Source organism: Anopheles bellator, chromosome 2 (assembly GCF_943735745.2).
Source record: "Anopheles bellator chromosome 2, idAnoBellAS_SP24_06.2, whole genome shotgun sequence".
NCBI lineage: Eukaryota > Metazoa > Arthropoda > Insecta > Diptera > Culicidae > Anopheles > Anopheles bellator.
This window is the reverse complement of record NC_071286.1, coordinates 59,168,913-59,180,105: the sequence shown is the minus strand read 5'-3', so window position 1 is coordinate 59,180,105 and position 11,193 is coordinate 59,168,913. Positions and strand designations below refer to the sequence as shown.

Sequence of the window (11,193 nt, the reverse complement as noted above, 5' to 3'; positions counted from 1 at the left end):
ATGTCATTAATTTAAAAGCGCCCCCAGGTCTTAGCGCAGCAGAGTTGCTCGTTGGTTTTTTGTTTGTATTTGTCGAAAAGGAATTATTAGGAACGGGTTTAGATTTTTATTAAAAGCTGGTAACATCTTTCATCACTGCAAATCTTATAGTTTTTCTCACAAAGCTTAAAGCCTGAGCGCACAAAGCATTAAGCACAGTGCAGACAATTTATTGCCCATACGAATCTCCTCACAAGCGAGGAGCAACTTCCGGTCTTTATTTGCCTGGAACAAATGGGTACGGAACGTTGCCCGTTCGTGCGCCTTCGTCCCGTCCCGTCGCATGGAGCATTAGAAGCAGAATCTTAACTTACCTAAGACAATGTCTGTTTTGTGTGTAATACTTTGAACCTAACCCTCTTCTTTCACGGTCAGCTAGTGCTACCTAGGTCCGGATCGCGATCGCGAGAAATAGGTACAAGTTTATCATCTCCGTACTAACATTAAAACCTTTCTTCTCCTTCGAAATCATAACGATGGTCGAAATAGGGAGCGTTACAGGCTTAAGTATGCGCCCGCCGCCGCACCAATCGGTTTTATACTATATCCTTGGGCTATAATTCATCTTTAATTTAAATTATTTGGCGTTGTTTTCTTCTCTTATATCTGCCACCGCTGAGACATGGCTTCCGAGCACGAATTACCATTCCCCCGTACCATCTATCAAACTTGGTTCGCTTGGCCACCTACTACTACTATAGCCAAGCCTTTAAGGTAGCCGTCGTGTCCTTCAGCACTTTTAAAACGACTGCGGAATACGTCAGGAATTACGCTACTCTACCGTCACTTGTGTGTTGCCACATTGCAGTTTGTGGCACAAGTTGCTACGAATGCAGTGGTTTGCTTTCTCCAAAGAAACCAGCTTATTGTTGCATTTATCGTAAAAAAATGCAATGGCGGTATGGAGGATGCAACCGAGAATACAGACTTGGTGGAGCTTTATGTTACAAAACAGTGCCTTTCGGTCAACGGATACGCGTAAAGTACTCGCTTATAATACGGCTACACGGTTTCTAGAATGTTGTGAAGAGGTAAGCACCTTATCGAACCTTGGTTACATTTGCGCACAAGTGTCGGTTTAGAAAATGCATAAAGACCGCTGTCCGTCCAGAAGAGTGTGTCTCCCATTTTGAACTGGATTTTCGCGCTCGTGTTGATTCTAATAACTAAAAGCAAGCTGGATCGGAAGCTGGTTCGTTGTAATTACTGCTGGCTGGTTTCTTTTAAAGCCCTTAAGACGGGTGCCGCGAATGGGATCCCCTTTCGCCTTGGTAAATGCCGCAAATGCCAGTCCTTTTGCGACCCAAAAACAGGAAGCGGAAATAAACTTGAACTGAAGCGCTGACCACAGCGCTCTAATTAACAATACTGTCTAATACTCGTAGCAAAAGCTTCTAATCTGAGTTGATGATCCTTCCTCCCTTTGGTCATTTGCCATCCGGATCGTGCGTGTCCCGGGGGTGCGGAGATGTGCTGTGCTACGATGGAGATCCAAAGCAGTACGCGTCCAAAGTTAAAAAGCGATTTTAAAGCACCAGTTCCTCTGTCCCGTAACCGCATCCGAAATCTTGGTTCTACACACCCCCAGCAGCCGGCTCCCGGTAATGTCGGTTGCCTTCAGCCGGTTCAACTTCTTCACATCGTCCGGGCAATGGGCAGAGTGATGGTGAGCGAGATTGTGGTATCGTTAGCGCCGGCCATCGGTTCCCGCTCCGGTGGCTGGTGGTGGTGGTGGTAGCTAGAGAACCCAGCTCCACCCTGTCCCCATGCAGACCCACCACCACCAGCATCCGGCTCCGTGCGTCCGGTGAGAATGAATCAGAAGATGGCGGCAAACTTTTTGGCCAGGAACTCCTTCAGCGGCTGGTAGTACTGGTACCGGAGGCAGATCATCTCGGGCCAGTTGCGCAGGCCCGCGAACAGCTCCGAGTCCGTCTCGAGCACGTAGATCGCCGACACGACCAGCGCGACCACGACGAACAGGAACGAGGGCACGAACGCGTGCAGCAGCGAGAACTTCTTCACATTTTTCGCACTATTGCTCGCGTTCTGCTGCTGGATGATGCTGGCCGAGTGGTTGGTGACGCTGTGTAGCGCCAGTGCGGGTATGTTGTCGGTAGTGTAAGCCTGCCGGTGGTGGTGATGGAGATGGTGACCAGCCCCGGGGGCCGCCGATGACGACGACGACGTCGGTGGTGCTCCGTGCCGGTGATGGTGATGGTGCTGCTGGAGATGGTCCGTGGCGTTCAAGCTGTTGAGCCCCCCGGTGAAGCCCGACTCCGACGACGAGTGGTCGAACGAGTCGCGGAAGTAGTAGTCCGACAGGTGGTCGTTGCTTTCGCCATTCGTTTTGCGTGCCTCCTCCGACACCGTCTCGAGCATGGGCAGTGGATTGTCGGTGCAGTACACGGACGACGCCATGTGGTCGCTGCAGCCACCGAGCGGCTCCGACATGGTCGACCGGGGCAGGCTACTGTATCCTGTGAAAGCGCGCGGGGAACACAAATAAGCCAACGCAACGCACACGGCAAGGGGAGTCGGTCGGTTGTAGTGTGGAAAGGTGAAAGGTAGCTACCACCGACTTACGGGACTTACGAATTTCCGCCAAGTCACCCTGCGGGCTGGACGGGGTCGCCGGGACGCTCTGTGCTTTCCTCTTGCTCGGGCTGGTGTCGTTGAGCTTCTGCTGCCGGAGGGCCTGCAGCGCCTCGGACATCAGCTCCCGCTCGGTGCGGCCCGAGTACCGGAACTTGGTGCCCCAGGAGAAGAACCCCCCGCCCGATACGACCGACGCGTGCTGACTAGTTGGAAGACTGCGAAAAGGTACACGTTAGGCATCTCCCCGCTGACGTGAACTTCGTGACTTACGTAAAAAACAGCATCTGCTCGATGGAGCACCGCCACACGTAGCGACAGGCGGCACCGGACGGGCACTTGAATCCTACGGTGTGCTTCTTCTGCAAGTCAAGTGAATCTCCCGGTTATGGCGGTCGGGAAACCAGCCCGCTTCGGACCAGCTACTTACCACCTCGCGCCGATCCTCCGAGTACGCCAGGTGGATGATGAACATCTTGCCCTCGAAGTTGATCTTGTGCACCTCTGGCCACCGGAAGTGCTGCGTGCGGCGCCCGGCCGCGAACGTGCTGATGCCGGAGAAGTTGATGCCCAGGTACAGCTGCGTGCCGCGGTGGTCCTTCACCGGGTGCGGATCGATCCCGTACGTTTCGAGGCTGCGCGCGATCCCGACGAACTCATCGTGCACGGCAGCCGCCTCCTGGCCCGGTTCGCGCTTCTGGTGCAGCTCCATCGCCTTCTTCTCCAGCTGGTCCGACTGGCGCAGGGCAATCTTGAGCGAGGCCACATACTCGCCCGCGTGCGATTCCGCATCATAGTCACCGAGTTCGTCTGTGGAATGGGAAACCATTAGCCAGGTAACCATCCGTGAAGTATTTAATTAAATAGTGTAATTTGTACGCATTGGTTACGACGCGACACGGGCGCAACATAAAAGCAACCGCTAACCGCTGTCGAGACACTAGAGGATCGCGAAATCATGAGTCCTGCAACAATGGTGCTGCTTTGCTTGTCGATCGTGGCCGCGGAGATCGTCAAGCGTTTACAGATCGATCGCAGTGGCAACTGTGAGCCAGTCGAAGCTTACGACGCCATTGTACTGCCGGACTTTGCCATCCACCATCAGCGTAGTGCCAATTACTTCAACGCAACGATAAGGGTGCATCGAGAGATTAGTGGACCGCTACGGGTAAGTGATCTACTTTCTGCAACTGGGCGGGTGTCGGGTTCGGCATATACTAACAACCCCCCAACTGATGTCACCAGTATCAGGCTGCAATCTATCGCTGCGAAAAGGACCTCAGCAAGTGTGAGTATTTTACCGCGATCGAGGTAGAGGACCTGTGCAAAGGCTTCAAGGATGAGGAATTTAAAGGCCGGTTCCTCAACAACGTATCGCGGAACTTTTCCTGCCCGGTGCAACCTGGCGAATATCATTTTGTCAACAACCGATGGGACATGTCAGCCATCGTGCAGCTGCCCGGTAGTGGCTACCAGTGGAAGGTGACCACCAACATCACGGAGATGGATACGAAACGGGTAGTGTTCTGTACGTCCTTCATGGCACGGATAGTGATCAGCCGAAAGAGAGGAATCCGGACGAAAGCTCAGTCGTAGGAAGGAACATGACGCGCTCTCGTAGCTGATCTAAGTTACAGCAAATACAAGATTTGAAGCATAACATTCTCAAATGATTTCTTTTGGTCCAAAATATTCGAGAATGCATAAAGCATTATCCAGTGACAACAATTCGAAACATAAAGAGGCAGTAATGTCAATTCCCTAGTTTGATTCGTATTGCGTGCCAGGTGTTTAATTCTGTCGTTTGTTGGTCCCCAATGTTATCCGAAATGGCTTGATAGCTACAACTTTTAGATTCTCTGACATTAAAAGTAATAGATTTCGCTGAAAGGTAGTCGTGATAATATCGTCGTTGAACGATCACGATCATGAAAAAGGTCGAAAGAATCTTCCGATATTATTTTTTAATGAACGATATCGATTATGCAGTCCATAAAATAGGATATGTTTGATCAATAAACTATTATTTCATTATTCATTTCCAAAATGGTTTTATGCTTCTTAAGCTTCTAAAGAACGCGTCACAAAAAATTATCAATAAGTAAATTTCTTCGCACACTTTTCTCATAATCAATTGTGTTTCAGATAATTTTCTAGGATGGTATTTTAAAAATTATCGTTGAAAAGGGATAATGGGAGTGTTTGCGAATCAAATGGTTAGAGTGTTACGATTGTACTAATAGAACACTGATAAATTTTCTTTATCTCTAATAAAGAACTGATTGCTCCTATATTTTAAATAATTGGCAAGTGTTTGTGCAAGTTGCTATTAATAAATGTAATCACCCCTTTCTTGATTGCAGGAATAGTTTTTTTTCCAACAGGCGTAACGTACCACGGCACCACGGGTTGGCATTGGTTTGATGTTTAAGGGCGATGGTACGGTAATTTAAAAATTCTTTTATCTTTTCGCCACTCTCCTCGTTCAATGGTTCAGTACATCAGAATACATAAAGAGGAAAACATTTAATGAGCCATTCAAATGACGGTCTACATTTGGCCAATTAAAACTTTACATTTAATTCCTCGCGTAATCAGCATTATTTGAACTGATCCAAATCTGTGTTCCATCTCTCTGTAATGATCTTCATCCGATGGGTATAAAAGTGTTGGCTAATCAAGGTGACCGGTCAAACAACTGAATTCCAAGTGGGAGTGTAGTTTGTCAATAGAAAAATGGTGACTGGAAGCGTTTTCCTGCTAGTGACACTCGTGGTCGGACAGTTGGTTACTCTGCCAGTGGTGACTGCTAAGGTGATGCCTTTGAGACCTAAGCCGGTTCTATTGTGGGGTCCAATAATTTGTTACTTTCATTTTTCTCATCCGCCCAGTTCTACAACGTCACCACGTACGGCAACTGCGAGAACATGGGAAACTCGGCCGCTCGTCTGAGCGACGTCAAAGTGTACGGAAAACCGGGTGCCATCGTCTTGAGCGCGGTTTTGGACGTGGAACGTGAAATAGACCCGCCGGTGCATTTGCAGCTGGTGGTGAAGCGCTGCAACCTGCAGAGCCGCGATGGGTGCGAAACCTACGAGCGTGTCTCGCTGGAAGATATTTGCTCGAAAATCGACAGCAACACCATACTGCAGAAGTACATGGAGATCTTTACGCCTCCGTTGAGCTGCCCATTGAAGAAGGTGAGCCTATTAAATGTTTTAGAAGGCAACGAGGTTCGACTGCGAGTGATATGGATGTGGCGGAATCGGCCGAAGGCTTATTCAATACTCGAGATCGAGGTCCAATAGTCATTCGAATCGATAATGAGCTTATAGACTATCTGGCAATATCAAAGTTTTCAATGGTGTAATGATACATGATCGTACTAAACTCAGATGATTCAAAGTGTGACGATGTGAAGTTTTGTAATATTGTCCTTCCTCTCAGGGTCGCTATGTGGCGGAACAGTCGGAACTAAAGCTCCGCATTTTGGAAATGTTTCCCATCGAGAACGCGTTCTGGCAGATGGAATTCTACTTCCTGGACAAACGCAACGAAACGATGCAGTGTGATTACGCCGAAATAGCCGTCACGGACGAGTAGGATCCGGGTTGAGCTTCCTCACGCGGCCTTACCTTGCACTATCAGCGCTCCCAGGGCGGCTGCCTCACCGGCGGAGCAGTATAATCGACCATGCCGCAGGTCTCGCTTCAGCTGCTGATACAGCATCAGTTTCCCATTGTTGGTCAGCCGAAGAGGATCGGCGGGATAGAATTTGACACGGAACGAAAGAACGAGTGGATCCACATCTGAAATCACATGTTTTCGGAATTAAACTAGGCCAGATTGATGGACGGCAGCCAACAGCCAACCTCTAGCTTGAACATGCAGAATAAAAAGCAATAAAAAAATTAATTGTGGCAGTAAATGGCGAAACAATTTGTGAAGCTCCAACAAAACAGTCGCACGGGAGGGCTAACGATTCCAAACCACAGCCACAGAAACATTGAAACAGGCAAAAAGAGGTTTTGTAACAATTCTAGGGTTTAAATTATAGCGTCACAGAGAGACACAGAGAGAGAGAGAGAGAGAGAGAGCGAGGGGATAAGGAAAGCGAACAAAGCGAAAAAGCGAAACAAATGTCGGAAAGACAACAATATGAAGCAAACTATTCTCGGAAACGCTGTGAGTTCTACCTTTCACTTGTTTGATTATAGTTTTGGCCAAGTCCAACCAATGCTGCTTGTTATGGGTTTGTTTTAAACGGTTTGGTCGTTTGTTTTTTGGCGTAGCATGTGGAGAGAATTTGGAGAAGAAATATTAACACGGTGCTAAAGGATACAATTAAATATTAACAAACGTCCTGTTCTCGGAACGGGCGCAAATAGTCAGGAACCGGAGTTGGGTTAGCGCGTCTCCCCGAAAAAGATGGTGAAAATACTACGTAAACTAAAAACTAATGAATCCTAATTGTTTCCTGAAATAATTATTTACTATAGATTCAATGACCCTTTGGCATTTATGAAAAGTTCCAAGTGAATTTCATCTCATTAAAAATTCCTAAATTAGTCTGTCCGTTTGGTACCAATTTTCTACCGAACCGAACATTTAAACTTATTAGCTTTTTTCTCTCAAATGATAATTCTTTCCAAGTCTACCTAATAGTTGGTGTTTGGTACATCTAAAACAGTCGAATCTTCAATAGGAGCAGACACAGAAAGATCTTTAGGAAAACTATTCGTACTTCCAAAATGATGTTTATACACGCAACCAATAAGGTAATGGACTCTGTAGTCCTTTAGTCATAAAATACTTCACAGGGAAAGAATATTAGCTATTATCTTATCTCTTCTTATATCGGCCGAACATCTAACGATCGTGAGCATAAAGGACGCCTTTTAAATGCTCGAACCCATGCTATATCGAAACCATGTTAAAACGGGGACTAAAGCAATAGCGGGCCATCATTTTGGTACTAATGAACGCCAACCTTCCATCAATGTCGGTGCTACTAATTCATTTTCCGTAGTAGACTCGTTAGTTTGCAGTTCACGTAGCAGTCTGTCGTTGCTGGCGATCGCCAATGGAGTGCGTCATCATACACACCACACCGTACGTCACGGATATGGAATGGTGTGGTTAAAAAGCGGTGAAATTACCCCAAAAATAAAACTGACAATTAATCGCTGTCGTCGGCCAGCGGCGCATGAAGGAAGTTAAAATTTTGGATCAGGTTTTGGCCGGCAGTTGCTTTAATAGAATGGTTTCGTGATTCGAACTCGGACACACACATGTCGCCGCGAGGTTCAAGGTCTAATGCAACATTTTCCCACGGACCGGTGACAGGGAAATAGGAAACGGTCTGCTGCAGCACGCGCGCCCCTTACCCGTTGCTTGGCGGAGTCCACGAAACGCAGCCCGAAATAGTCCTTCTCGGTGATTTCCAGCTGTTCGCAGACGTAGTCGAGCAGAAAGCCACCCTTGTGGTGGGGCTAAAAATAGAACCGGAAAGAGAAAGAAAAACACGCCCGTTAGGTCCTCCGGTGGCCTAATCTTCCAGTGCCGAATCATAACACCCCCGGCCCAAGGAAGCTTCCGCACCACACTCAGTCTCAGTAAGCTCGGGTTCCGGCCGACCGGGCCAGGTGGCCACCGGTGGAATTAATATAGCTAATGTATAATTAATGTAAAGTTTACGACAGCCTCGGCGACTGGCTCGGCGACGTATTTTTAGACGTTAGTGCCGGATATCGCCGATCGACGCCGAGGGAAACCGGCTCGGCAGGAGACGCAGGAGCAGCAGTGTGGACAGAACGTGCTTCACCCACAGCGGCGACTACGACGTTCATCGACCGGAAAATCATGCACCGCGGCGATCGAACCGTTCCAGGCGCGGCGATAAACCGTGCCAAAAGCCCGCGTGCCGCGTGGGACCGGTGACCGGTGGGCCCCCGCCCCCGGGGGAGTCGTTTCAATTCAAAAGTCATAAGTCATGCCTCCGCATGGTCCGCTGGCCGTTGCCGTGCGGTCGTTGCGGTCTAAAACGGACGCGGTGTCCTTCGGACCGCTTCGGAACCATCTTCTCGATCGAAACGTGTCCTGTGACGTGTTTGCTTTTCGCTAATCAGCTACGCGGACCCCCTCGGTCCCGTGGGTCCTCCGGGTGTTTTGAGCTTAGCTCAGCATAATCGAAAGTGAGAGGAGGCGACCACACCACCGGGCGGGGGTTGATAGGTTTGCACGGACGAAGACATTGTTGCGTTGCAGTGTGCGCGCTCCTTAGTAATTAAGCACGAACCCGACGAGGATGGGCCCGGTGAGTCCTTGAACCAAATAGTGGCTGTGGAGCTTGGTGTTGAATGTGCACTGTGAGTCCTTGACACTTTACGCTGCGGACTCCGTGCCCAGTCTTACCTGAAACTCACACTCCAGCACATCGAGATCTTCCAGCAGCCGGACGGTGCACTTGTAGACGACATTTCCCTCGCTGCGGCTCTTGAACATAGTAGCGGAGTAGGGCCGGAACTGCGGAACTTACGGAGGAACCGGAGCGTGGCTCCCGCACGGAGAGGGTCCCACCGTCGGAGGGGTCGGTCCGGTTGCTCACGGCACTGCTGCTGCAGCTGCAACCAGCACGGGATGATCTGAGGAGCCGGCACAGCAGGCTCTCAGCAGACATGCGAAATCACTTTCCCACACGTCACACCCCCCCACACGCACACACCCACAGCATCAAGGCTCCCCGGACACCAGGACGCACTAGGAACACGCACTACGTGCAACTCTGGGACGCACGGGGTCTCGTTTGCATAAGAGAGGCCAGCACCGCCCGCCGTAGGCGACTGTCGAGCACACGCACCCCAAAAGGGCCGGGACCCCAGGGCACCGAACGGAGAACCGTGTTTTGGGGAGTTTTGCAACACAACAAACCATCCAAGCCCGAGCACGACGACGGCGACGGGACACACTCTGCACGGAGCACGGAAACGGGGAAGGTTGCTAGGGACACTCGCAGTAGCCTACTTTCACCATTGATTTTACACCGCACGGTCGGGCGGACGACTTTAGTAGCACCACATCCTGCGGGAGGCGAGTTTTCAGGCACCTCTCCTGTCCAAGAGGCGCTGACCACGATGTGTGCGATATCCTTCCACTGGCCGCTCCGTTTGCCTGGGCTGTGTGCGTGATGGGCGAACACACGCATACACGCGTTGCTGTTGCTGCTGCTGTCAAACCGGACGCGACCGACAGGACGAAACGTTTCCCACAAAGGATGCACGTGGTTCGCTACGCTTCGTGTGTTTGTGTTTGTGTAGAGGTTTGCTCATTCGGGAAAAGCGGAACGAAAGCTGAGCTACTCTGTATAGGGATGGCAGAGGACTGAGCAAGCGGGATCCTTTTCCAAGATGGCCGATGATTTGACTGAACGGTTGCACTGAACGACTGAACTCTTTTTCATTTATTTTATCCTTGGATGCGAGGAAACAAGGCTAATGCTGCTATGTTTGGTGTAAGCAGAAGTGCTGTAAGATTTCGGTAACTATTTGTTGGGAGCATAATGGAAGAAACTTTAAATTATTTGAAAAATGTTTCTAAAAAACATTTGAATAATAAAATACCCTCGGTGTCATAATGCAGTAGAAATTCATGAAATAAGAAAAGTGGAAATGATAATGTTCCGATTCATAAGAGTTGATATTTTACGCAGGTTTAAGGCAGGTTAGGACTTAATGGGTTTGGAAAAAAAAGAATTTTTTGGTTACATATTTTTTCCAAATAGGTTATATTTTTCATAAATAAAGAGGAGATACTTTGCTGTCCCCTTAAGCAATTAATTGTGATATTACTAAGTAACGCATATTATTATCAAATTCATTATTGTTATTAAATATTTGTTTATTATTGCAAAACACAGGCAACGTAGCCTGATTTACAACTTACAGGACTAACATAGAGCATAGAACTAATAGCATAACTAATCAGAACGTAATAACCATCATGTTACAACGCATCAAGTTCACATTGATTGGAATTGAAGACGGGACCCTGGCAAAGTAGGCTTATTCTGGAGCATAAATATTGGAGCATTCTTTGAGAAAAACCTGTGACAAGTGGATACCGTGTAGGATTTTATTTTGTTTTTTGGAAGTTAGTTTGTCTGCTGACCAAAAGTACGTTGTTGTGAAATAGAGAAAACGGATATTTAAACGAATACCCTCGAAAATCTTATCGAAAACGCCCAAGACGCAAACTTGGCCCAAATGAAGTTATGCCTTTCATAACTAGGAAGGTTAGTAGCGAATAGTTTGAAAACAATCCACTCAACCTTAACAATGGAATTGTCTACTACATTTCACTAACACCAACCATCAATATAAGTGCAAAATTTTAGTTGGACACTACTTTGACTGTGCCTGAACTAAGATCCAAAACGCCAGAACCCAGCTTCGTGCGTGCTACGAATAAATAGAGTACATCGCCAAACGTCTTCCTGAAACGCTTTCAATTATTGAATGCGTGAGGACGTTGACCTGCGGTTGGCCGAAACATCGTCGACGG

At 48.4% G+C, this 11,193-nt stretch overlaps 2 protein-coding genes across 2 annotated transcripts; one reads left to right on the top strand and one right to left on the bottom strand.

The window, feature by feature from the left end:
• Window positions 1-1,857: 1,857 nt before the first annotated feature.
• LOC131210575 (FERM domain-containing protein 5) lies at window positions 1,858-9,138 on the bottom strand. The gene is made up of 8 exons (XM_058203844.1): window positions 9,049-9,138; window positions 8,022-8,126; window positions 6,831-6,873; window positions 6,270-6,443; window positions 3,065-3,444; window positions 2,908-2,996; window positions 2,626-2,852; window positions 1,858-2,519 (listed from the first exon to the last, which is right to left on the bottom strand). The coding sequence occupies exons 1-8, from the start codon at window positions 9,136-9,138 to the stop codon at window positions 1,858-1,860; spliced, it is 1,770 nt and encodes a 589-aa protein (XP_058059827.1).
• Window positions 5,532-6,237, top strand: LOC131210576 (uncharacterized). The gene is made up of 2 exons (XM_058203845.1): window positions 5,532-5,834; window positions 6,082-6,237. The coding sequence occupies exons 1-2, from the start codon at window positions 5,562-5,564 to the stop codon at window positions 6,235-6,237; spliced, it is 429 nt and encodes a 142-aa protein (XP_058059828.1). The 5' UTR covers window positions 5,532-5,561.
• Window positions 9,139-11,193: the final 2,055 nt, after the last annotated feature.

What these genes read in the sequence shown, in the direction of transcription:
- LOC131210576 (XM_058203845.1), top strand. Translation starts at nt 5,562, where the DNA reads ATGGGAAACTCGGCCGCTCGTCTGAGCGACGTCAAAGTGTACGGAAAA. An exon ending in TGAGCTGCCCATTGAAGAAG is followed by an intron (nt 5,835 to 6,081) that starts GTGAGCCTATTA and finishes CCTTCCTCTCAG; the next exon opens with GGTCGCTATGTGGCGGAACA.
- LOC131210575 (XM_058203844.1), bottom strand. Translation starts at nt 9,138, where the DNA reads ATGTTCAAGAGCCGCAGCGAGGGAAATGTCGTCTACAAGTGCACCGTC. An exon ending in TATAATCAAACAAGTGAAAG is followed by an intron (nt 6,444 to 6,830) that starts GTAGAACTCACA and finishes ATGTGATTTCAG; the next exon opens with ATGTGGATCCACTCGTTCTT. An exon ending in GGGAGCGCTGATAGTGCAAG is followed by an intron (nt 3,445 to 6,269) that starts GTAAGGCCGCGT and finishes CCCATTCCACAG; the next exon opens with ACGAACTCGGTGACTATGAT.